Source organism: Panthera tigris, chromosome C1 (assembly GCF_018350195.1).
Source record: "Panthera tigris isolate Pti1 chromosome C1, P.tigris_Pti1_mat1.1, whole genome shotgun sequence".
Classification (NCBI taxonomy): domain Eukaryota; kingdom Metazoa; phylum Chordata; class Mammalia; order Carnivora; family Felidae; genus Panthera; species Panthera tigris.
In genome coordinates this window covers 23,554,849-23,578,766 of record NC_056667.1, presented here as the reverse complement: position 1 = coordinate 23,578,766, position 23,918 = coordinate 23,554,849, and the positions used below count along the sequence as shown (strand labels likewise).

The 23,918-nt window shown below is 54.8% G+C and overlaps 1 protein-coding gene and 1 long non-coding RNA gene across 5 annotated transcripts; one reads left to right on the top strand and one right to left on the bottom strand.

Moving 5' to 3' along the window:
* Window positions 1–2,577: 2,577 nt before the first annotated feature.
* Window positions 2,578–4,291, bottom strand: LOC122241133. Its single transcript, XR_006221118.1, has 2 exons — window positions 3,136–4,291; window positions 2,578–2,805 (listed from the first exon to the last, which is right to left on the bottom strand). It is a non-coding gene; the product is annotated as an uncharacterized LOC122241133 (long non-coding RNA).
* A 34-nt stretch (window positions 4,292–4,325) lies between these two features.
* Window positions 4,326–23,891, top strand: FABP3 (fatty acid binding protein 3). 4 transcript variants are annotated; one of them, XM_042996242.1, is made up of 5 exons: window positions 4,326–4,436; window positions 15,944–16,042; window positions 19,395–19,567; window positions 21,521–21,622; window positions 22,935–23,891. In XM_042996242.1, exons 2-5 carry the CDS (start codon window positions 15,970–15,972, stop codon window positions 22,986–22,988), a joined length of 402 nt encoding a protein of 133 aa, XP_042852176.1. In that variant the 5' UTR covers window positions 4,326–4,436; window positions 15,944–15,969; the 3' UTR covers window positions 22,989–23,891. The 4 variants fall into 4 exon arrangements, with proteins under 4 accessions (XP_042852176.1, XP_042852174.1, XP_042852175.1 ...); XM_042996240.1 differs by lacking the exon at window positions 4,326–4,436 and adding an exon at window positions 6,006–6,137; XM_042996241.1 differs by lacking the exon at window positions 4,326–4,436 and adding an exon at window positions 13,085–13,178.
* Window positions 23,892–23,918: the final 27 nt, after the last annotated feature.

The following is a 23,918-nucleotide window of genomic DNA, read 5'->3' as shown; positions in this document are numbered from 1 at the left end:
ACTGGACCTCGTGCCCAACTAGAACGTTACATTGTGTTGCCCACTGGCTGACCTCTCCGAGCCTCAGCTCTGTCATCGGTAAGGTGGAGGGAGTTTCACCCCTCTCCCAGGATGCCAGCACAGGTTTTAGTCATGATAAAAAGCTCCCGAGGACTTTCTGTGCCTCTCACTGAATCCTTTCAACAACTCTAAGGACGACTATGATCTCCGCTTTACAGTTAAGGGAACGGAGGCACAAAGAGCTGAGTCACCTGCTCTGAGGTTGAGTAGTGGGTCTGACGGCAGCCCCCCTGCTCTAACCCCAGGCCCACCCTCTCCTCCATGCAGACAGAGCAGATATGCAGAGAGCGCCCCTGTCCCCGAAACCACAGATCTGGGCTGATAAAAGGGAGGGGAGGGGACGGGGTGCCACTGGACACAGCAGGGACCAGGCAGAGGTGTGGCTCAGCACAGCCTGGCCCAGGACCACCTTCCCAGGGCTGCAGATCCTTAATGAAAGGAAAAGCCCCGCCCCCAGCCCCCTTCAGCCATCCATACGGCTGGTGTCAGGAGGCCTGGGTCAAGTGCCAGTTCTGTCTCTGGCTCTCAGGGTGACCTTGGCAAGGACCTCGCAGGACCTCTCTTTTGGCGGCCGGCCCCCAGTACAGATGAACCAGGGCTCAGTGAGCAGATCACTCTCCCAGCTGGGCTCTGTAGTGCCCCCTGGTGGACAAATGAGCGCATGCTTCTAGCAGCTCTGAGACTGGGACCCCTGGAACCGCTCCTCTTCGCCCTGAATGCATGAAGGAGACACCCTCAAGTCTCATTTCCAGGCCCCAGGAGGAGGGGGAAGGTCCGGAGGAGATCTGGGTGGGCCAGGAGAATTCTCTGGTTTTGTCCTTCACTTGCTGTGTGGCTTTGTGCTCACCTGCCTCTCTCTAGGCCTGTTTCCCTGACTGTTAAGAAGGGAATCCTTTTTTAATTTTTTTTTTAATGTTTATTTATTTTTGAGAGAGAGACAGAGTGTGAGTGGGGGAGGGGCAGAGAGAGGGGGAGACACAGAATCCAAAACAGGCTCCAGGCTCCGAGCTGTCAGCACAGAGCCCAACACAGAGCGGGGCTTAAACCCACAAACCTTGAGATCAGGACCTGAGCTGAAGTCGGACGCTTAACCGACTGAGCCACCCAGGCGCCCCATCTAAGAAGGGAATCCTAGGGGCACCTGGGTGGCACAGTCTGTTAGGCGTCTGACTCTCGGTTTGGGCTCAGGTCATGCTCTCACGGTTTCTGGAGTCCGAGCCCCGCATCACGCTCCGTGCTGACAGGGCAGAGCCTGCTTGGGATTCTCTGTCTCCCTCTCTCTCTCTCTCTGCCCCTCCCCTTCTTGTGCTGTCTCTGTCTCTCTCAAAATGAATAAACAAACTTAAAAAAAAAAAAAAAAAGACAGGAATCCTGATCTGGGAGGCGTAAGGTTTGAATGAGCTGTGCGAGCTTGGGCAACTCCCTGCCCTTCTCCGGACCTTATTAGTTGATCGGACCAAATGGCCTCAGGTCCCCTCTGGCTCTGACATTCAGAGGTCCAAGGGGAAACTATGTATTTAGGGAGATTTAAGAAGAGGTGCAAGGGTCCCCAAGGGGGAACTTCCTTGAGGGAAGAACTGAGTCCAAATCGTCTCCCAGGGCTCAAAGGAGTCCACCTGGCATTGACTACATATTCAGGTTTTTTAATTTGACATATTTAATGAGAAAATATTCAGCGCCAGACCCTGCACGAATCGTCACTGTCCACACAGTAACATACAACACACACAGTCTTTGCCCTTGAGGAAAACTTGACAGCCTAGTCGAGGGCAGTGATTAGTGGGCAAACATTCACAATCTTGTCTCAAGTAACAAGAGGAATAGGGACAAGTCATAGCCACAGCACTGTTGGAAGATGAGGCTTCAGAAGAGAAGGGGCGTGTGAGTGGGGTTTTGAAGAATGGACAGGAGCCTATCAGACGCTGCGTTCTTTTCAATTTAAACAGCTTTTTCCTGTCACACTGGCTTGTGCAAAGATACCGATCTTAGTGAGAGTTCCGCCTTTCCCTGGGGAAGAGAGTTGTGATGCGGGTGGAAAAACCTAACCAACAAGATCTGGCTGCTCCCCTGGGGGTCTGGGGTGAGAACAGGCAACTACTGACCATGATGAGTGGGGTGAGTTTCAGGCACAGGGTGGGAGGCAGAGGTAGGCTGAGGCCACGGGTCAGACGCCTCACCTGTTGATGTGGAGGAAAGAAAAAGGCCATGACAAACCAGCTGTGTGGATGTGTCCCGCCCTTAAATTTGCCCTTGAATCTCTTCGCTTCAAGTTTCTTCCTCTGCTCCAAGGCACAAACCAGCTCAGACTTTCCCAGGGCAAATGGGCCTCACCAAGTCTCTCCCGCCATGGGAGTCTCTTGTTGCCAGTGTGCCGCGGGATGCCTTTGGGTGGAGACGTGTCCACAGTGCTCTGGAGCTGTCTTAGCAATTCACGAGTTAGCGGAGTTTCAGGAGTTTTGCAAACCAGTTGTTGGGCAGTCATCATTAAAAATGAAATAACCTAACTTTACAATCAACTAATCTTTACAATCAAATGCAGTTTATTAAAATAAAGACAAGACTCAAAACTCTTCACTTCCTCGTGATTTTACATTTTGCCATCATCGAGTCTCTTGAGGTCATCCGCGTCGATGGTATCTGTCTAATGGAAACTTGACTTAACGATGTGCTTCGGCACATCTCTTCCCAACTCTGTGTTTGGTGACATCACATTGGTAACAAGGCTTGATTTGCTGTTTTGACTTTCTAAAGAAAGTGATGGACAAAATGGTAATGGCACAGACTATACCGAAGCGATGAAATATAGTATAACAGTAGTTCATGTATCAGACCTAATGACAATAATTTATTGAGAAAAGAGTTAGTAGACCGGAATGGAACCCCGCTGCAAATTTTGATTGAGTTGCAACCATAGGCTGACCAGAGATACAAAAGTTTGGCAACAATTAACAACAGCTTTCTGTGAAATTAATGGACTATACAGAATTTACAGTCAAGGGTGCATGCCCTGTGTTATTTGTAAACTGTGTGCAACACATCCTTTATATCCGTGAAATTCATAATAGACATACATACGTGTATAATGAATGTCTTCGGATTTCTGAAGAACCAGTCGTCAAACATTTGCCAGCACACCACTGGACAAATCTAAATCCAGGTTTAATAAAGTCCTTTTCAGAGCACGTTTCTTCTGGGGGAAGCCCTTTTCACCACAGGGAAGTGATTTCAGGACAAAGAGACAGATGACCTCACGCTTCCATTGTGGACATTCCCCTGACCTCGGTGGCTCTGTGCCTTTGAGCTCCGTCATTTTCAACGATGACAATAAAAGCAACACATTCAGGGGCTTTGTGGTACTTTATTTACATTTGCCAACTGAAGTGCTTTAATAAGGCCGATTTGACCGCAAGTAACAGCAATTTCGCGGGCTCGTTGAAACAAGGCAGGAATTACCGGAAGTATGAATTCGGGCAGAGCGCGAGAACTCTCCTCTGCAAACCTTCATCACTCCCTCACCCTTCCCCGGCCTGCGCACAGCTTCCTGCTTCTTTTCTCTTGTGCAAACAGCAATGAGGGGAAAGGCAGTTACTTTACAGTCAACAGGTTGACCCTTTCTTAGGTCAGGGACCAGCCTGAACGAGTTGTGCCAGTCCGTATCCCCCGAAGGATCTGATTGGCCCGCTTGGATCAGGTAGGCTTTCCTGGACCAATCAGCCGCGGCCATGGGCGTGGAGGGGCGGAGTCACACGCACACCGCCCTGGCCTCGAGGTCAGCGCCACCGACTCGGACGGGAGGGGCTCCTCCGGGGAGACGGAGGGTGGGGCAAGGGCTGGGCCAACGCTCGGAAGGTCGTGTATCAAAGGAGGTCACACGTGAAGTGCAGCCGGGTGGACGCCCAGGACTCCCCGGCAGGGCCGATTTCCTTTCATTCCCAGGGAGAAAGTCTTCTGGGTAACAGGCCACCTCGTGCACTGCCCGGTATCACATTCAGTTGCCGCTGAAAATGCCTTATTTACACACTTGATAGTTTTGTCTGTAAAGAGGTGAAAAACACATATGGCTCGCGCTCAGATAGCTTCTAAATATTGAGATCGTAGTAGAAGACAGTCATCTGTTTCTGCGGTCTGGTGACCATCCTGGGGCTCCCAGGGTTGCCCGTGGGTCCCCATGAAGGTGATGCTGCGTCAAAATCATGTTGTTTCCTTACTTCACAATACGCCCTGAGCACCTCCCCGCCCCCCTGCCCAGGGTGGGCCACAGAGCCACAGGGTCCACAGGGCCTGGCACACTCCAGGTACTGAAGAGCAGGCTCTTCCGGGGGCGGATGGCCTGCCTGGGTTCGAATCCCGACTTCCCTACTAGCTGTGAGAGTCAGGCAAGTGACAACTATTCTGTGCCTCAGTTTCCTCACCTGTAAAATCGAGATAAATAACTGTGCCTACCACATATGGTTGTAAGGACTGAATGAGTTTGCTTTTTTAAATTTTTAATATTTATTTATTTTTGAGAGAGAGAGAGAGAGAGCGCAGGGGAGGGACAGAGAGAGAGGGAGACACAGAATCCGAAGCAGGCTCCAGGCTCCGAGCTATCAGCAACAAAGCCTGATGCAGGGCTCGAACCCACGAACTGAGAGATCATGACCCAAGCTGAAGTTGGATGCTCAACCGACTGTACCACCCAGGTACCCCAATGTTCAAGTCTTAAGTATTATTATTAGTAGTATTAGCATTCCACTCTCAGCTGCACCCCTGCAGACTGGTGTGCAGAATGGCTGGAGGGGCTAGCATTTGCCGTCTCCTCTGTCATCCACTCCAAGCCAGCAGGCAGGCTGGTGTGTGTAGGGGGAGGAGCCGTGTGGGGCAGAGGGCAGGAGAGAGATGGCAGTCCTGATAAGGGGTGAGTGTAAGGGCCCTGGGGGTGGCTGCATCTGGCCCCCCCGGGGAGAGGCTGGGCTCAGCGGAGGCTCCAGCAGCACAGGGGCCCTTACAGCGGCGTGTTTGGGGCGTATGGCCTCAGTGCGGTGAGTGCGAATGTCTGCAGGTGAGCGTGTCTCCGGCAGGTGTCTATGGGACTGTGGGTCCCAAGGAATGGCCTGAAAGCTCTGGGGATGGGACCACCCTCAGGGGTGTGCAGTCTAACAGCGCCTTCTGCTCTGAAGGGCTCTGCTCTTGGTCTAATGCTTGGCTGTCACCATCTCGACATTCTTAACACATTTTTCTTTTAACCAGGGGCCCCCATTTTCACTTTGCAGTGGGCCCGCCAGTTATCTAACCAGTCAAGGGTCGGGGGTACGTGTGTATGTGTCTGGGGGGTGCGTGCGAGGTCACGTGCGGTTTTAGGTGTATGTGCGTCACGTCTGGGCTTGCATGTGTGTCTCTGGGATGGGTCTTCCTCTGGACTAGGGGACCAGGATGCTGGTCTCTGTGGGAATTACCTCCCCCACCCCCACCCAAGACACAGAGAAAAGCCTCTCGCATCAGTTCCGCCCTGCACCCCCCAGCCCAACCTCACACCCACACTGGGACCCCTCTGTCTCTGCAAGATCCCAGCGCCCCACCGCACCCCTAGTCCTGCCCCTGTGGGAAGATGGGAAGAGTAAAAAAAAAAAAAAAAAAAAAATCAGTCCTGGGGAAAGGGCTGGGAGAGGAGAGGAGAAAGTGTGGCCCTGACAAGGGACCACGTTCACCAACCCAGCAGCAGAGCCCGAGCTCAAACTGAGTCTTCCCGCCAACCTTGCCCCAGCCTCTGACCCCCTCCACGCCTCTGACGGCTGCGCCTGCCATCACTGCCTCTGAACTACGAGCAGGATTCTATCTCTCTTGGGAAACACGGCACCCATAGCACAGTCCCCACCAGACCCCATCTCTCCTCCGGCCACAAATGAGAAAGGGTCTGAGGACATTGACATCATCGCGTTCATCCCTCATTGTTCAGATGGGGAAACTGAGACCCAGAGAGGCATAGCGGCTGCTCCAGATCACTTACCCAGGGTGGCACCAGGAGCTTCCTAACTCCCAATCTCGTGGTCTTGTGCTCAGTACTCTCACTTCTCCTGTGCTCAGTACTCTACACTCAGGTAAGCACCCAGAGGCCCTGGCGTCTGAGGACTCTCTCTGCCCGCCCCCCCCCCCCAGCCCAGGGACCCAAGGGGTCTTCAGGGGTGGTGATTGCTGCCAGCTCCCAGGGATAGAAGGGCAACCTAGGGTGGGGGTTCTGCCTGCTGTTTGTCACAGCTACCTGGACCCCCATCCCCACCCCGCCTCCATCCCAGGCTGCGGAAAGAGCAGGCAGCAGGGGCGGGGGGGGGGGGGGGGCTAGCCAGACCTACAGAGGCCCAGAGATCCGGCCGGCACTCTTCACCAGCAAGGGCCAGGCCCCTGCTTGGCTTCCTTATCTCCTGGACGTGCCTTCTAAGAGTTTGTTTGAAGACAGGGTTCTCCGGTGTAAACGTAGCTCACCTGACCCCGCCCCCCGCCCCATTAGCTCTCTCATCCCACCCTATTTTACAGTCAGCAGCCTGGGGACTGGAACACAGGCCAGATGAGGGAGAAGGCAGGAGAGCAAGTGGCTCCGCAGGACAGAGCTGCAACGCTCCGCCCTCCTGGGAGGGGTCACGCTATCATCTTTGGCGACCCATCCCTCCCGGGTGTTTAGCCCTGCGGATGCAGCCCAGTTTCAGAGCCACGACAAACATCTTCTCAGCCATGTGGCCAGAAGGCTGGGCCAATCGGTCTCCAGCTTCTGGGTGGGAAAACCCAGGTCCGGAGAGGGGCAATGGTGGCTGGAGGCCTGGGCTCACACGGCAGCTATGAGCCTGAGCCCCGCTTCAGGTGCCCTTGACTCAAAACTAACCACCTCCTCCTGGTTCTGGGGGATCTGTAGTCCCGTGAGAAGGAGCTCAGGGCTGGGCTGCCTCTGAAACTCCTGAGTCCAGGGGTATCTTTTCTTGAGCTACCTATTCTTTGTTGTTGTTGTTGTTGTTAATTTTAAGATTAAGAAAAAAAAGTTTTATTTATCTTTTGAGAGAGAGAGAGAGCACAAGCAGGGGAGGGGCAGAGAGAGGGGGGTGGGGAACAGAGGATCTGGGCTGACAGGCTGACAGCAGTGAGCCGATATGGGGTTCGAACTCCTGAACCGCAAGATCATGGCCTGAGCCGAAGTCAGACGTTGGGTTTCCTATTCTTGAATCCCCTCCAAAATCAACCTTTCTTTTCCCAACATCTTCTCCCAGCCTCTTCTGCCTCAGCTAAACCATTGGTTTAAGGGATGGGGGCTGGATAGTTCCAGATGTCCCAGCCATTCATCAGCCCCCCTATGGGGACCTCAGCCCTGCCAGGGCGCTCAGGCAGAACCTGTCCCCAGAACTTCCCCTTGTCTCAGAAACTAAAGACAGCCCTGGACCTCACTGCGTGCCAGGCTCTACTCTAAGACTTGGCGTATCAGCTCGTTGTGCCTCGACGAGGTGACGGAGGTGCAGAGAAGGCACGTAATCTGCCCACAAAGCTGACATGGTAAGGTAAGGCTTTAGCTCAGGAAACCTGGTTTCAGAGAGAGGACTTTTAACCACTGTGTCAGGGACCTTGTGTCCCGTGATGGCCACCCTCCCTGTTTTCCAGACTCACAGGCCGTCCAGAACAATGAATGTGTCCCAGTTTCGCTTGCAACTAGATGTGGCCATGTGCCTAATTTCTGGCCAAGAGGGAGGCCATAAGTGCAGCTGCCAGGTCACGCCTTTAATTAGGAGAGGTGTGTCCTCCTCTGTCCCCTGCCTGCTGGCTGCTGGTGAGAGCCTGGGACGACTGCCATAGCCTCCTAACTAACCAGTGTCCAGTCCAGCCTCCACACGACAGCCAGAGAACTCTTAACCATGATCTGAGTCAGATCATCGTGCTCCCCCACCTGAGCCCTCAGTGACTCCCCGTGGCCTTCGGAAGAAAGGCCAGCCTCCTTGATGGTGGGCAAGGCCTTTTTTTCTCCGGACCTAAACGATCTTCCTATTTTTTATTTATTTATTGTTTATTTATTTATTTGAGAGAGAGAGAGAGAGAGAGAGAGAGCGCCTGCATATGAGCCGGGGAGGGGCAGAGAGGACAGAGAGGGAGGGAGAGAGAGAGAATCCCAAGTGCCACCCGTGCACAGCCGGACGCGGGGCTCGATCCCGCGAACCGTGAGACCATGACCTGAGCCGAAATCAAGAGCCGGACGTCCAACCCACCGAGCTACCCAGGCGCCCCTCATTTGCCGCTTTTATCCTCTGCCCTCATCCCAGATCAATCACCAGGAAAATCTCATCTTTCTTTAACTGTCTATTCCTCCTCTGCCTTCCCAATTTCTCACCCCACACCTGGCAAACTGCTATGCATCCTTTAAGATCTAGTCCAAAGGGTATGTCCGGTATGAAGCCTTTCCTGACTCTCCTGGCAGAGTGAGTGGCTTCCCGCTCTTGGCCTTCCGCGGTCCGTGTGCGGTCCGCACGTGGGACAATGATAGCCTTTCTGTATTGCCATGGTCTGTAGGCATCCACCTCTCCCCTCTCTCTATAGGGGTGGAACCTAAGTTTAGGCCATCGGTTGGTTGCCAGTACGGGTCCAGGCACCAAGCCAATGGCAGTCAAGTTCAAGAATGTGTGTGTGTGTGTGTGTGTGTGTGTGTGCGCATGTCCTGAGCTGGCTGGAGGCCCAGGCCAAGGAGACAGGCAGGACATCTAGAAATAGCCACCTCTCTGGGTCCAGACCAGGCCTGGCCCCCTGATTAACTGACCCTGAGTGAGGGTGTCGGGGCCCAGGATGGGTGGGTGGAGACCAAGAGGTATGACTCAGGCAGAATGTGGCCCTATTGCCCTCTGGGGTCTGCTAGCCAAGGCAGATGGGCCCTGCCTGACTGTTAGTGGTCTGTTCTGGGACTCAGACCTCAGTGACCCTCAGTGACCAGTGGGTATTTCAGGCCAGGGCTGGGCATCACCTGCTTCTTTGGCCCCGCGGCTTGTAGGTCAAAGGGGAGCCTGCCAGCCTACCCCCTGAGGAGGTGACGGGATTGGAGCAGAGACACTGGAAAAGTTTGTCCTCTCCTGGTTCTGGCCCCACCCCACCCTCTTCCCCCACTTGGAAGCACCCTCCCTGAACCACCAACTGCCAAAGCTTGAAGGATTAAAGGGTTCATCTGGCCCAACCCCCTGCCATGGCGTTGGGGACACTGAAAGAAAGAGACTGGCCCAAGGTCACAGAGCGAGGCAGGGCAAAGACTGTCTCTGGGAAAGGCGGTGTGGAATGGTGGCAGGCCATACAAGGCCTCGGGGCCAGGGTCCTGGGTCCAAATCCCGGCTCTCATCTGTAACCTGGGGATGGGAACCAAAGTGCCTACATCACGGGGTTACTGTCAGAATCACAAGAGCTGCGAGGCTGAAACCTGCTGAATCCAGGGCCCGGCGCTTCGTAAGTGCCGCACGGCTGCGGGCAATCGTTTTCCGCACCGCGCGTCACAGCGTGTAAAGGTTCTCTGTCCCCACGATCTCATGCGCTCCTTCCTCCCACCCTGGAAGGTAGACATGACTATCCCCATCACGCAGAAAAGGAGACAGGCACAGAGAGATTGACTGGCCAAGCTCACACAGCCGGTTATCGGGTCTCCCAACTGCCCTGCCAGGGGTCTTTCCCCCTCTTCCTCCTGGCCCCTGACAGCTCATACAGTGACTCGTCAAATGGAGAGAGTGACCGCGCACAGGCCAGTCCTCAGCTCCCGACGCCACCCTGGGCTGTTCTGAGCCCTGCACTGAACAACCCCATTGCCCATCTGACGTCACCCTCCCGACTCTGGTCCCATCCTCCTCATCTCTTCCTACCTCCCACCTCTAGGAGGGCAGCTCTTTCACCCAAGTCCACCCAGTTCAAGTCCAAGTAGACGGCTCCTTGCCTATCCTATCTAGTGTCTTTGGTGACTGCGGGGCCCAGAGATGCTGCCCCCCCACCCCCACCCAAACAGCCGATCCCAAGATCCCAGGTCCCAGACTCCCGAGTCCAAGATCCCTTCTCTGCCAGACCCCTGCCAGGGCTTGCCAACCAGCTGTCCTCACCTAAGGACACACAGGGGTCACCTGTCCACACCAGCTAGGCTCATCAGGTCTCCTGGAGCTGCCTGCCTCTTTCCAGAATCTTAAGCGGGCTGTTCCTGAATGAAGTGTGCTCTAGGGAGCGACCATTGAACCAAACGTCTGTTTGCCGCTAGGTCACATGGCACATGAACCCGCCCCGGACCTCGGGGTAGTATGAAGTGCTGTTTATAGGTTTCCCTTTCTTATTATACTTTACTCAATCTCATATTATTTGTAGTTTTATAGGCATTAGGTTTCCCTTTCTTATTATACTTCACTCAGTCTAATCTAATATTATTTGTAGTTTTGCAGAGGCAAATTTTTCATTGGATAGAGGGGAAGGAGTGTGGGGAAGGAGCCGGGGGCTGTCTGGAATCTGGTTTGATTACTTCCTAGGACCGGAGCTGTCCCTAAAGAGAGCTACTGTCCCTAAAGAGGCACCTGGCTGGCTCAGTCAGTACAGCAGGCAACTCTTGATCTTGGCGTCGTGAGTTCAAGCCCCACGCTGAGGATAAAACTCACTTACACACGGATGATAATAAATTAAAAATTAATAAAGAGCTACAGTTGAGATTCTGGCTACAGCTATGTGCTCAGAAGGGCAGTTCTCAGCCCCACGACCCACAGGACAGGGCGCAGTCTCAGGGCCCTCAGGGATGGAGTGGAAAGGAGGCTACAAGACAGGATACTCTGGCAAGAGAAAAGCTGAAAGTAACGGGAAAGTGGGGGGACAAGTGGGGGCAGAATTTGCAAACCGAGAACTCTGAAGAAGACAAGCGATGTCCGTTGCTCTCGGAGAGACTGTCTACTTCGCAGACCCGTGCCAGGCCCTGTGAGAGGCTCCGTGGACATGGCAGGGTCGGTGTGATAGGAAAAATCAGACTCTGAGTCGAGTGGACCACATGGAAAGCGGGGTGAGTGCTTTGCTGGGGAAGATGGGGCTTCCCGAGGAGGGACAGTCAAGCTGAAAAGTAAGGAATAACTAAGAGAGTAGCAGCTAGGGAGGAAGAGTCCTCTTAGGCAAACACAAAAGAGATACATGGCACCCCTTTGAGATACAACGAGAACAGAGTGGCTGCAGCCTGGAGGGTGAGGAGAGGCAGGTGGAGGCCAGAGCCTGGGGGCCTCCCTGGAAGGCGGCTGAGAAGAGAAACAATTACCCTTTGTACTGCATTCCCAAGCTTATCTCCCCAGAGTCCCTGGGAGGCTGGCTTGGTGGGAACTGTGATGTGCTTTTCTCAGATAAAGAAATACAGACCCAGAGAGGTGGTGACTTTGCCCAAGGCCACACAGCTGGTCTGTAAGCAACAGGGGCAGGAATGGAAGCCAAGTGAGTCTCACTCCAGAGCCCCCAAAGCTAGAGACGTAGACAGATTCACTCACGCACCCACTCGTTCATTCATTCAATCAATATTCCATACACTCCTTCATTCATTCGTTCAATATTCATTCATTTATGCCAACCATCTGCCAGGCACTATTCTCGGAATAGGATTTCAGTAATAAACTTAACTAATGAAACAGACGGAGCAAGGCGGAAGAGTTTGGGCTTTATTCTGCCAACAGGGAGGACAGCTGGCTTCTGGGAAAGCCGAGGTGACCACCCCACCACCCTGAGCTACTCCCTCTCCTCTCTGGGCAGAGAGAACCATTGTTCTCCTTCCAGGGAGCATGTGCCACAGGCAGCAGTTTCTCAGAAGCAACTGGTGTTGAGTAAATCCCTACCTTTTGCCATCATTTGTTCTCTCAGACCCACAGTATCTAGAACTCTTGGGGAACGAGGAAGCGATTTCCTTGTGGCAAAAAGAACACTGCATTCCAGCCACCGCGCTGCAATCCCCCTATATAGTGAGCTCAGGGAGGATGGGGGCTGTGGCTCTCCTGTTTCCCCTGGAACCCGCTGAGCCCAGCACAGTGTCTGGGCGCAGGAGGTACTCACGGAGACCGGCGAAATGCATGAGTTACTTAAAGAGAAAGGGAGAGATGTGGAAAACTTGTCTGCAGTATCTGAAGGCACTTAATGGCCCCAGTGAGGAGACAGACACACCTGGTTCTTTGCTATTGGTTCAATGTCTCCAAGGGCCTTGGCTCATTCACATGCATCTCTGGGAAAAGTGCCCCGGGGAGACCCAGAAGGGAGAACGTAATCACCACTCATTGAGTATTCTGTGTGTTAGGCTTCCATATGTTATCCCTTTTAATCCTCCTGTCAATCCTGGGAGTAGATGGCCCTTCCTCCATTTGGGAGGAAAGGAGACTCAGAAGGGGAAGGGACTGGCTCCTAGTCTCTTGACTAGTAAGTTGCAGGCTTGGGATTTAGAACCAGGCTTCTTTCCAAAGATGCCGCTTCTGAATACATCATGCACCAGGGGAAGCTATGGAGGGTGTGGAGAGAAGGGTTAAGAACTTGATTCCGTGGCAGAGGGCTGCACCACCATTACCATAAAAAAAAAAAGAAAAATTCCAGCAGCAGGTCCTGGGGGTGGACTGGGGCAGTCAACATGCACAGATTAAGCCCCGAAGAGGTTATGGGGGGGGGGGGGTTTCTATGTCCCTGGGTCAGTGGAGGCTCCGGCTCAGCTTCTTTGGCCTCTACCTCCGGTGTTTCTCCCCGTGCCAGTGGCACATCCCCTATTGGAGGCGTCTAGATGGCAGGGAGGGTCCAGGAAGCAGCCCAAGATGCTGAGTAGGCCCCCTGCTCTCCCCCCAGCCCCGCCCCATGGCCCCACGGATCATCCGGTGCAGCTGGCCCATCTCATTGGCTCTCTCTTGGTTACTCGGCTCTCCTCTTTTCCATCTTCCCAGCCTGTGGTTGCCGTGGAGACACAGAACAGTGACATCACCATAGGGCGAGGGCTGTGGAGATGCGCTCTTGGCAGGGACTGGCCCTGCGGCCTGCCAGATGTTGTATCCACAGCTGGATCTGCCAAGGGCAAGAAGGAGGGGCAGGAAAAGGGAAGGGCGCACATTCCCTCCCCTTACCCCTCGTTCCCCAGATGCAGGGAGTGTCATGGGGCAGAGAGGATGCAGGTAATCGGAGGGATGAGAAGCTGTACGTATTTGGAAGGGAGAAGACAGCCCAGTGGAAAGCAGATAGGGCGTGCCTGAGGAGTCAACTGACTCAGGTCTGGGTGTGCTGGGGAGATGGGGGTAGGGCAGCAAGGCTAATGGGTCTAGGCTTTGTCTCCAGGCTGCTCAGCTTAGGCAGGGGACAAAAGAACTTTGTGGCAGTGTCCTTCTCAACCCATCCCCCAAGTCTCTGCAGCTCCTTCCCCATGGCTGCAGCAGGTTCTAATCCTGCCCAGAAATGAGAAGATTGAGGATTGGAGAAGCCAAGCGATCTGCTGTGGGGGGCCCGGCAGGTGAGGGACAGGGCCTGAGAATCCCACCCTATCCAAGGATGACAGTAACGATAACAGCAGTGGAATTGAGCATGAAAGTCCCCCATGCTCAGCGTTTTAAATGCACTATCTCGTTTGCTCCCCAGACATCTCTAGAGGGGTAAATACTGTCATCACTTCCATTTTCAAGATGAAACTGAGACCCACAGCCACACGTCCAGTACCCAAGGGAATCAGAACTGGCTCACAGATCTACCTGCCCGCAGCTGTTAGCCCCAGCCCTCCACGGCTGCATCGGAAGGACCATGTAGGGAGACCGCTCTGGCCTCTGGGGTCTCTAGCCGCTTGGTCCTTCAGAGAGGAGGTCCAGTGTCTAAAGGTTGTGACCTTGACTTAGAAACCATCCCACTCTCCTCCCCACCCTCCCCTGCACCTGCTCCGGCAATGAGGTCAGCAGGGCTCCGTGCCCGGCCCTAAGGCCTTCTGGCAAGTGGACCTGTCCGAACAAACCAAGAGCTTGGGCAAGCGAGGGCTCTTCCTCCCTGGCTTCTTCCCAGAAAGTCAGGTAGGGGCAGATGCTGTCCACTTCCACACGGAGAAACAGAGGCCCAGGGAGGAGGGTCTGCCACACTGCACATGTGCAGAGCTGCTGGGACCCCAGGGCTAGTGTGCCCTGTGCTCCTGCAAGCTCCCTGGGTGGACCTCTGCTGGCTTCAGTTCGGTCGAGCACCATTCACTTCTTTTTTTTTTTTTTTTTTTTTTTAACATTTATTCATTTTTGAAAGGCAGAGAGAGACAGAGCGCTATGTGGGGGAGAGGCAGAGAGAGAGGGAGACACAGAAACAGAAGCAGGCTCCAAGCTCTGGGCTACCAGCACAGAGCCCGACGCCGGGCTCGAACTCACGGACCCCGAGACCATGACCTGAACCGAAGTCGGCCACTTAACAGACTGAGCCACCCAGGCGCCCCGGGCACCATTTACTTCTGCAGGGCTTCCTATCTGTTCAGCACTCGCTTACCCCTCACTTCCTCTGGGGAGTCTCCCCCAAGCCCCTAGGTCAGGACAGGTCTCCCCTCAAAGCTACCAGGCTAGGTGAGGTCTGCCTGCCCAAAGGGGAGCTACACGAGTGCGTCTTATTCATGGTGGTCTCTCCAGAGCCCAGCCCAAGGCCTGGTGAAAAGTAGGCGCTTTAATAACGGGGGGGGGGGGGGGGGGGATTAAGAAATGAATGGACCCCTCCAAGCTTCAGTTTGCTCATCTGTAAAACAGTGGAAATGATAAAACCTACTTGGTGGACTTTGCTCCGGAAGTTCAAGGAGAAAATGCACTTAAAGCAAAAACACAAAACAAAACAAAACAAAACATCAATACAAGGTGGATCTTCCTATTAAAAGCGCTTTGTAAAGTGTCCATCACACCTCAGGCTCTGTAAAGGAGGTGAGGGACATTCTGTGAAAGAGGTCAGAGAAGGGCCGGCAGGCAGGTCGGGGCTGCAGCGGTCAGGAGGTGGGGAGCTGCCCTTGAGCCTGTCAGGTGGCTGGGGGACGGAACTTCGGAAGGAGGTGAGGGGGCAAGTGACCCGATCAAATGCTCTGAGCCCTGCGTACAGGTCAGAGAAGCCTGAAGCGCGGCCAAGGAGGATGGGGAGCAGCCCTGCAGGGCGGAAAGGCCCGCGCCGGTGACATTCCACGGGGAGGGGCGAGCACGTGCGGGGCGGGAAGGGCGCGGCGGCTTGGGTCGCTTTCGCCAGGGGCAGGTGGAGGGCACAGGGGCAGCTCAGCCTCTCACGGTGCCCCCCTGGTCTCTTCCCGCCACCGGCGAGTGCGCAGTGGCGGGAAAGCGCGGCTTCCGGGACCAGCTAAGACCAGGCTTGCAATCTGGGCTCCAATTAAGCCTCGCCTTATTTCCTGCGACCTTGTCAGTTCCCCTCTGAGCCTTGGGCTCCTCACCTGCAAAATGAGGACCAAGATGCCTGCGCCGCTTAGGGTCAGCCAGAGCTTTCCCGGCGTGGGCATCAGCCCTGTCTCCTCTAGTCTCTCACCTCTGCTCTAACCCCAAGCTCGGGGTGTCACTGGGGGACGAAGATGTCCGGAGCGCGCGCCCCACCTCGCGGGCACCGTGCCCTCACTTGCTTCCTCCTCAGATTGCGACGAGCGCCTGGAGGCCTGGGAAGAGAGCAGGTCCCGCCAGCGCGGGGCAGGGACTCGGAGGCCGGGCCCCCGCGCTGACGCAGGAGAGCCGGGAGCCACTAGCTGTCCCCCTCCCCGGCCGGGCGGGTCGTGGGGGATGGGCAGCCAGCTCCGGGCGGTGGAGCGCCAGCCTGAGGCTTCCTATTTCGGGAGCTGGGGGTGTGGGCCACGCCTCACCACGTGATGCAAGGGCTATTTAAAGCGGCCGCGCGGGCCGGTAACCGCGGGTCCCGGAGTCCTTGCACGCGTGTTCTGTCTCCTCAGCTTTCTCGGCCTAGCCCAGCCTCACCATGGTGGACGCCTTCGTGGGCACCTGGAAGCTAGTGGACAGCAAGAATTTCGATGACTACATGAAGTCGATTGGTGAGTGCGACTCGGGATGCTGCTGGGCGGGGGAGGGGCTGGCCGCGTGCGCAGCCCCGCGCAGCGTTCTGGCTCTGGCTGCTACTCCGCGAGCCTGCTGCGTCCCTCCTGCTCAAGGTTGGGGAGTAAGGGAACGCGGAGGGGGTGGCAGCATGGGCTAGGGCACGCGAGGCCTGTTGGAAGGGGGTTTTCATGGTCTGAACCCGGCTAGAGGGATTCCCAGGTAGCGAGGAGCAAGGAGGTAGGTGTGCAGGTCGATGTTGGGGCGGGGAGGGCTTTCGAGGAAGAGGCGTATATATATAGGATCTGGAGCTAGGAGGTGGGTTTGTATGAAAGGAGAGCATTGACCTAGAAGGTGGGAGGCTAGCGGGAGGAGCAAAAAACCAGGAGCATGGGTGGTTTAGGGATTGTAAAGTGTGAATACGCAAAGGGAATGGGGCGGATGGGGAGTGTACTATGGCGTAAAGAAGCGGGAACCCCGAGGAGGAAGGAGGTAGAAGAGGGAACTACCGGTGAATGGGATATGAGGAGGCGCCGCACAGTTAGCAACAACCCCTGCCCCTCCACGTTGAACTAGGGAAAGGATGGCTGCTGGAGGATGCCCTCCTTCTCACCATCCAGTCTCTGACCTTGTCCCGCAGTGGTGTGTAACCAGGCTCTAATCGCGGTCTGAGAGCCTCGTGGTAGGGTGGGGCAAGAGGACCCATGATCAGCTGGCTCAGCCACTTGTTGGGGAGGGGTCTGGTGGAGAAAACCAGTGGACTTCTGGAGTGCAGCAAGGGTCTTGGAACAAGGCCAAGATCTGTTAAAGGCAGGGAGGGTCTTTGGTCTCCGAGGGCGTGGTGTTGGCTGGGGAAGAATAAAGATTCCGACTCTTTACAGGTGAGGTGCTTGGAGATCCCCATGCCTTGCCTAGTTTGACAGATGGGGAGACTGAGACCCAGAGAGACTGAAACTGGTCAGATCAGCCCCACAGCAGAGCTGATAAGAAAACCTAGATTTCTAGATGTGCAACCCAGAACTATTTTCCCCTATGGACCCTGGGGGTGGGAGTGGTAGGAACTGCTTAGCTAAGAATTGGCCTCCGCGTTTCCCCTCCTTGTATGGGCTTCGATGGAGGTGATGATGCCCTTTCACCCAAATCCCCAGGTGTGAGATTATCTTAGTCCCACAGGCTGCGACAGGGAAACCAGCATATTGTTCATAGTCGAGCTCCATTCCATGCCTTCCTACTAGGGAAAGGGGGCTGGATTCTGGCAGATATCCAAATAAGGTGTGGGGGACCCACCTCTTAGCTCTGTTCCTAACCGTTTCCTGAACTAGGGACCACAGGTGTTGGCTCTTGAAACCAAAGCTCTCAACTGCCCCACCACAGTATGCTGGGTACTATGCCCACAGACCCCAGGAAAGCAGCCACACTTGGAGCAAGCGAGCCCCGGGACAGCTGCTGGGAAGTCGGGATGCCCAGAGCCAGCCCCTCCTCCCTTAGTAGACATTCCAGCCAAAACCTGTGTCCCTGAAGTGAGCTGCAACATCCTTACCACCCTTCTCCCCTTATTTTGCCCCAAATAAGGGGGCGAATTTGGGCTGCAGGGCTGAGCGTCCATCCAAGCCTGCTCTTCTCCATATACAGATGTAAAGAATGAGAGGCCCATGGGGGAGAAAAGACCGTCTTCAGCTCTGACAGTAAATAGCTTCAGCTTCATCTCTAAGTAGAACCCAGCTCTTTCTGAGCCTCCAAAATTGTCAGCCCCATTTTTGGTCTCAGTTTCTCTTGGCTCAGTCCCTCATTCACCTCTCAGTGGTTTCCTTCCTCAAACACACCACACCTCTGGGTAGGTCCTATGCAAACAGAGCTCCTTCCATGGTGACAAGGCCCTGCTCTCTGCTGGGGAGTGGGATCAGCCTCACTCTGACAGCAGGGCTAAGGCCAGTGCCCTTACTGGCCAGGCAGGGCAGAATCTGCCCTCGCCCCTCTAGTGTTAGACCCAGGGTTCTCAGGACATCCAGGCAGACAGACCCAGCCCAGTTAGTATCAGTGATCACAGGCAGACCTGGTGGCCATGCTGGGAGAATGGCCCAGGGAGGAACAGCGAACAAGTTTTGGAGCCTAGATTCGTGTCTACCACTCACTCTTTGACTTTGGCGCAAGTCACCTCTCTCCAAGCCTCATCTGTTAATTGGGGATATTAAAACCTGTTCGGGGCTGTTACGAGCATCAACTAAAAACAACCTGTGTAGGGTCTGGGCGAAGTCCCTCACTTCCAGCCAGGGCTGTGTAGCCCGGCACACCACCTCCCCACGCTGGGCTGCTTCTGGAGGGCTCACCACAGCTGCCGGGGGCAGAAGGGCGGGCAGGGTGTCGTGATGGGAGGTTGGAGGCAAGAGGGCAGATCTCAGGGAAGCTAGGACCTGAGGGGCTTAAAGCTCTGTCCAAGAGCTCTTTGTTGCACACTCTTGCGGGACACTCGGGCTTTGCCCAGCACCCAAGGAAGCGGGGCTTGGGTCAGCGGGGAGTTCCCACAGGGCCTCAAGACTAGGAGCCAAGAGACCTGGACTTGCATCCTGACTGCACTAGCACCTGAGGCGTCTCCTAAATCTGTATACTGACACACACACTCCCTTCTGCCTCCCTTCTGGGTTACGGATTAGAGGCTTTGAAAATACCTTGCCAATAAATAAATAAATAAATAAATTAAAAAAATATGTCTTTAAAAGATTAAAAAGAAAAATAGAAAATATCTTACTGCTATACATAGGGGACAAGGGTAGCAGTGCATTTCAGGGCAAACACTTCCAAGGTGGGAAATTCTTGTCCCTCAGGCTCTGGAAGGCAAAGTCTACATTTCTCTTCTTTGCTCAGCCTGTGGGCTGAAAGCTGCTCAGGTGCCCTGGAAGGCAGCCCTTGCTCCAGCCTAGGGAGGCCATATAAGCCCGCTCTTCAGTCTAACAGTTCTGGGTGTGAATTCCAGATCTGTGACCTTTGGGCTTCAGCTCTGTTTTTTGCATCTGTAAAGCAGAGCTAATAGCATCAAGCCTTCAGGGAGAATGGGAGGGCCGAGGGCGATAACATGCACAGGAGGACAGTCCTCACCACACAGAGGCCCCCAGGCCACCGACTTGCTGTGGCATGCCTGTCCCTTAAGGTTCTCTTCTGTCTATTGCAATCAAGTGTCTCTTCACTGCACAGAGCTAACAGGAAAACTGAATTTAAAAATGGCCAGGGTCTCTGAAAGCTCTCATACTCCTCTGCTCTCGGTCCCACGTCCAGGCCTGAGAGTTGTTCACTGAGGTCCCTGTGCTCTGCCTTCCCGCTTCACTCATATGCTCATAACCTTCCCCCTGCTCTCAGGTGTGGGTTTTGCTACCAGGCAGGTGGCCAACATGACCAAGCCTACCACAATCATCGAAAGAAATGGGGACACTGTCACCATAAAAACACATAGCACCTTCAAGAACACGGAGATCAGCTTCCAGCTAGGGGTGGAGTTCGACGAGACAACCGCGGATGACAGGAAGGTCAAGGTGAGTCACGGAAGGGGGTCTGGGAGGTGGAGGGTGTGGAGACGTGGCACCTTACTGTTGCACCCCGAGGGGCAGGTGGTTATGGGGGACTGAAATGAACAAGGTACATAAAGCCTGTGCAGTGCTGGGATGCCCCAGGTGCTAGAAGCACACTAGTCCTGTCTTCCTCCCTCTCTTCTTGGGGAGCATCTATCTGGGAGTGGGCAGCACAGGGCCAGGATGTTCTTCTGACCTCAGCGTTGACTCCAGCTCCAGCTCAGTGACCATGCGTGGCACGCACTAGTTCTGGATTTCTTTCCAATCCATAGACGGGAGAGTTATGTGGCCATGGCTGTGACCTCCAAGTGCTTTAGGAAGAATGCCCAGGAGAATTCAGAGCCCTTCCCTGATTGAGCAGACCATTCTGGCCTCCAGCAGCACAGGGGGCAGCTGGGAACAAGAGGTGGGGACCTACTCAGAGGCTTCCTTTTCTCCAACCTCCACCTCCCAGCCTTGGCCAGTGACCCTGAGGAACTATTTCCAATGTTGCCAGCCCACAGGCAGGAAGAGCTGTGTTCTGGATGGGGCATGGTCTACGGTGTGTTTGTATGTCTTCTCACCAGGCCTTAGCCCCTCTCCTCCCAGGGAGGGAGGGGACATCTACCTCTAGTCTCAGGGCTTCTCACGTGTGGTGGCTCTTGTCTTTGCTGCTTGCCTCAGGCCTCCCAGCCCTCTCGGCCACGCATGGCAGAGAGAGAACTAAGGGGCTTTGATCTCTAAAGGGAGTTCCTATAGCAGTATCTCCACCAGACCCTATCAGTCAGCCCCTCAGCTGTTTCTCGGCTTCCTCACAACTGCCCCAGAAAAGACAGGACAGGGTCTGGTCTTCTCCTTGTGAAGGAAGCTGGAGCCCAGGCCAGAATCAACAGGAAGCTGGCGGCAGAGCTGGGATGGTGCCCAAAGATGTCATCCTACTTTGGAGAGAGGTAGCTGCCCTATCACTTGCATCTGCCTCCTTGACTAGCCCACTTTTTGAGGAACAAGAATCCCAATGAAACAGTAGTGCTCTGGGATGCCTAGGCTAAAAATAATCTGGAGTAGGCAAAAAAAAAAAAAAAAAAGGAGAAGAAAAAAAAACCACCACCTTGGGGGATGGGAATGAGGAGTAAGGTGGTGGGAGCAAGGATGCACAGCCACTCCCCATGTGGCCCCGAACACACACGCAGAGCCTCCTCAGATTCTCCTACTGAACCCTGCTCAGCCAGAGTCCCCTAGCCTGACCTAGAGCCCCCAAATTCCTAAACAAGAGAGACCTGGGAGAGCTGCCAAATGAGAACCAGCTGATGCAGGCTGGCAGAGCCCAGAAGACTAAGTGGGCATTTGACCAGGGTCTGGAACACTCCAAGGGCACCCAGTCCCAGGACCCGGCAGTTGCTGTCCACTTGTCAGCTGAAGGGGCCACATGATGTGGATCGGGAAGAGAGAGGAATACAAAGCAGGAAGTCTGATTTCCCAGCACCTCCCATCTCCACGGTCTGTTAGACGTTATGTGTGATCAGCACTCGGCCGGAGAGTCTCAGGACCCCTCCTCACTGGTCTTTCCTGGGGATACAGGATGATTCATGTCCCCTGTATCTAAGGGGCCCTAGGGCTGTGGACATCACCCAGAGGAGGGGATGAGCGCCCATTCCGAAGGCTGGTGGCACTTCTCAGAACCAGGCTGTCTGGCTCCACCATGCTGCCGGCGTCTCCCTACCCGCGCAACACCTGAAGGCCCCCGCGCCAGCCAGGCAGTCGTGGAGCAGAGGCTGGGGGAGGACTAGACCGCCTGCGGGGCTAGGTTGGAGGCGGCCGCCTGAGCTCCGTTAGTTTGGGACAGAGGCAGGGTCCCAAATGTGACCCCAATGACCAGACACCATCCTGTCACTCAGTCCTGGCTCAGATCGCAGCTCAGACCTCTACCCTCTTTCACAGTCTATCGTGACGCTGGACGGAGGCAAACTTGTTCACCTGCAGAAGTGGAACGGGCAAGAGACAACACTGGTGCGGGAGCTAGTTGATGGGAAACTCATCCTGGTAAGATGGACAACTTTGGAGCCTCACCCAACCGGTTACCACTCCTTCCCCTTCAGTCAAGCCTGTGGGAAAGCCAGCGTCTTCCCCTGGGAGCAGTGGAGGGTGGAGGCGGGGTTGGGATGGCTTTAGGTGGGAGTTTTCTGTGTGGTAGCTTTGGACTCATACAGGCCTGGATTCACATCTCAGCTTATACGAAACAGGGCTTCACACACGTCACCTTCTCCGTGTCCCGCTGTAAAAGGGGCATGAGCAACACCAAACTCGTGGGCCGCTGGGGCATCAGGAGACCGTGACGTAGAGCACACAGCATCACACGGGCGAGGCAGAGGGCTACCACACGTGCCCCACGGCCTTAGTGTCCTCCTCTGTTGCCACCTTGCCTCACCCGGGAGTAGAAAGCAGGGCCAAGCTGGATCCCAGGCCCCTAGGAGAGGCTTCGCTCTCCTCCCTGGGACTGCGCTGCCACACAGAAAGCCTCTGGGCAGGGACAGTGGGGCAGTGACAGACCAGCCCTTTCCACCTCATTCCAGCCCCACCGCCGGTCAGTGCTTTGCATGCCTGGCCCTCTGCGAGTACCTGATAACAGCCTGGGGAGGAAGGGACAGCCAGGCTGGCACGTGGGTCTGTTTGGGGACAAACTTGGGGCCTCCGCTGGAAGAATGTAGCCGTGACTGAACACCCCCAGGCCCCGGGCAGAGACAGCAGCCCCTGTGGTCTCTGTAACGCTCTCCCTGCATTGCTGCATCCAGGAGGCCCTGCAGAGTTAAGAATGAGGTGTCTAGGTCTGGTGGGAATGTGATACGCAGGACCAAACACTCACTGGGCAGTTCGGCCTGTGGTGAGGCCACGGGCCTGGCTCTACGATGCCAGGCTGGATGATGGTGGCTCCAGCCTCTGGTCCCTGCACTACTCTAAGTCGGGGAAGGAACGGAGAGTTGGTGGCCTAGCACAGTTCTTGCCCAAGAGTCTCTGGACATTTGTATTATTTGTCTACTACGTGCCAGGCACCATCTTAGGCACTACGGGAATGGTGCAAGGGAGAGAAAACACCCTGAGATCTTGACCAGTCACTTCCTCTCCCATAGCTCATTTCCCCAACTTGCTAACAGAGGAATTAAGTGCCTAACGAAACTAAAAGCTTGGTGCTAAGTATTAGAAAAAAAGACACGTAAAGTACCTGGCACACAGCAGGCAGTCAATACATGAAGATTATTGGGATGAAGGTGGAGGCCCTTCCCAACAGAATGCAGAGTGCCCCAATACCTTCGGTGCCCTCACCCCTGCCCTAATCTGACTCTGTCTCTCCTTTCAGACACTCACCCATGGCAGTGTAGTTTGCACTCGTACTTACGAGAAAGAGGCATGACCTGTCCACTCCTTCACCGACTGCTCCTCTGCCAATCGACTAGCCCTGGACTCAGCACCGAATTGCCTCATTTTTCCCTTTGGCGTTTTGTATAAATCCACCTGGGTTGGGGAAATTCTTCTGGGGTCAGGCGACACCAGCCTAGATCCGTTTCTGGCTCCCAGTGTGTATGTTTGTTTTTTCAACTGCATCCAAAGGGTGCTCTAAGGTCAATAAAGCAGAGCCAAGGTCACCAAATTGCCTTTTTGCCTTTGGTGACACGACTCTGGGAGTCTTGGTTTCCTGTGTGTCGGAGAGTGGGCAGAAATACTGCCTGAAGGTCACTCAGAAGCAGCACAGATGAGAGACTGAACTGGACAGTCTCAGGGACAGCGGTAGCTGATCACGTAACGCGTATAAGAGCACAAGAGCTGCACCTACACCTTGCCTTTACACTGTCCCCCCACCCCATGGCCAAATGAGCTAGTCCAACCTGGAATAATCCATCAGTGGCCCGGCTTCCCCAGGCTTGGCTACTAAACTGTCACCTCAGGCCCATCCTGCGCTGAATGCCCTTGGGTTTGGAAAGCCGCTCTTGTCTGTGAAATGCTGTGGTCTCTCTCTTTGCAGAACATAGGCTCAGGACACAGGATGCAGGCTTGTGCCTTCGTAGTAGGAGCAAATGCTCGCTGGCCAAGATGACTGCTAAGCTCCCTTCTATGCCCTCGGCCATTCAGGGTTATGAATTCTTACCGGTTCTCTAATCAGCTCTGGGGGGAGAGGTCATCTAATCATTACAGAAGGGAGGGCTTGTAAGTGATCTCCTAAGAAGGCTGTGACCTGCTGGTGCCTCTGGCTCTGTACCTCAGCTGGGCCTCTCTCCAAGGTCTGAAGTAACATATTAAATGTTTTTCTGTCAACTAATACAGACTCGGTGACTTTTAAGGCTGT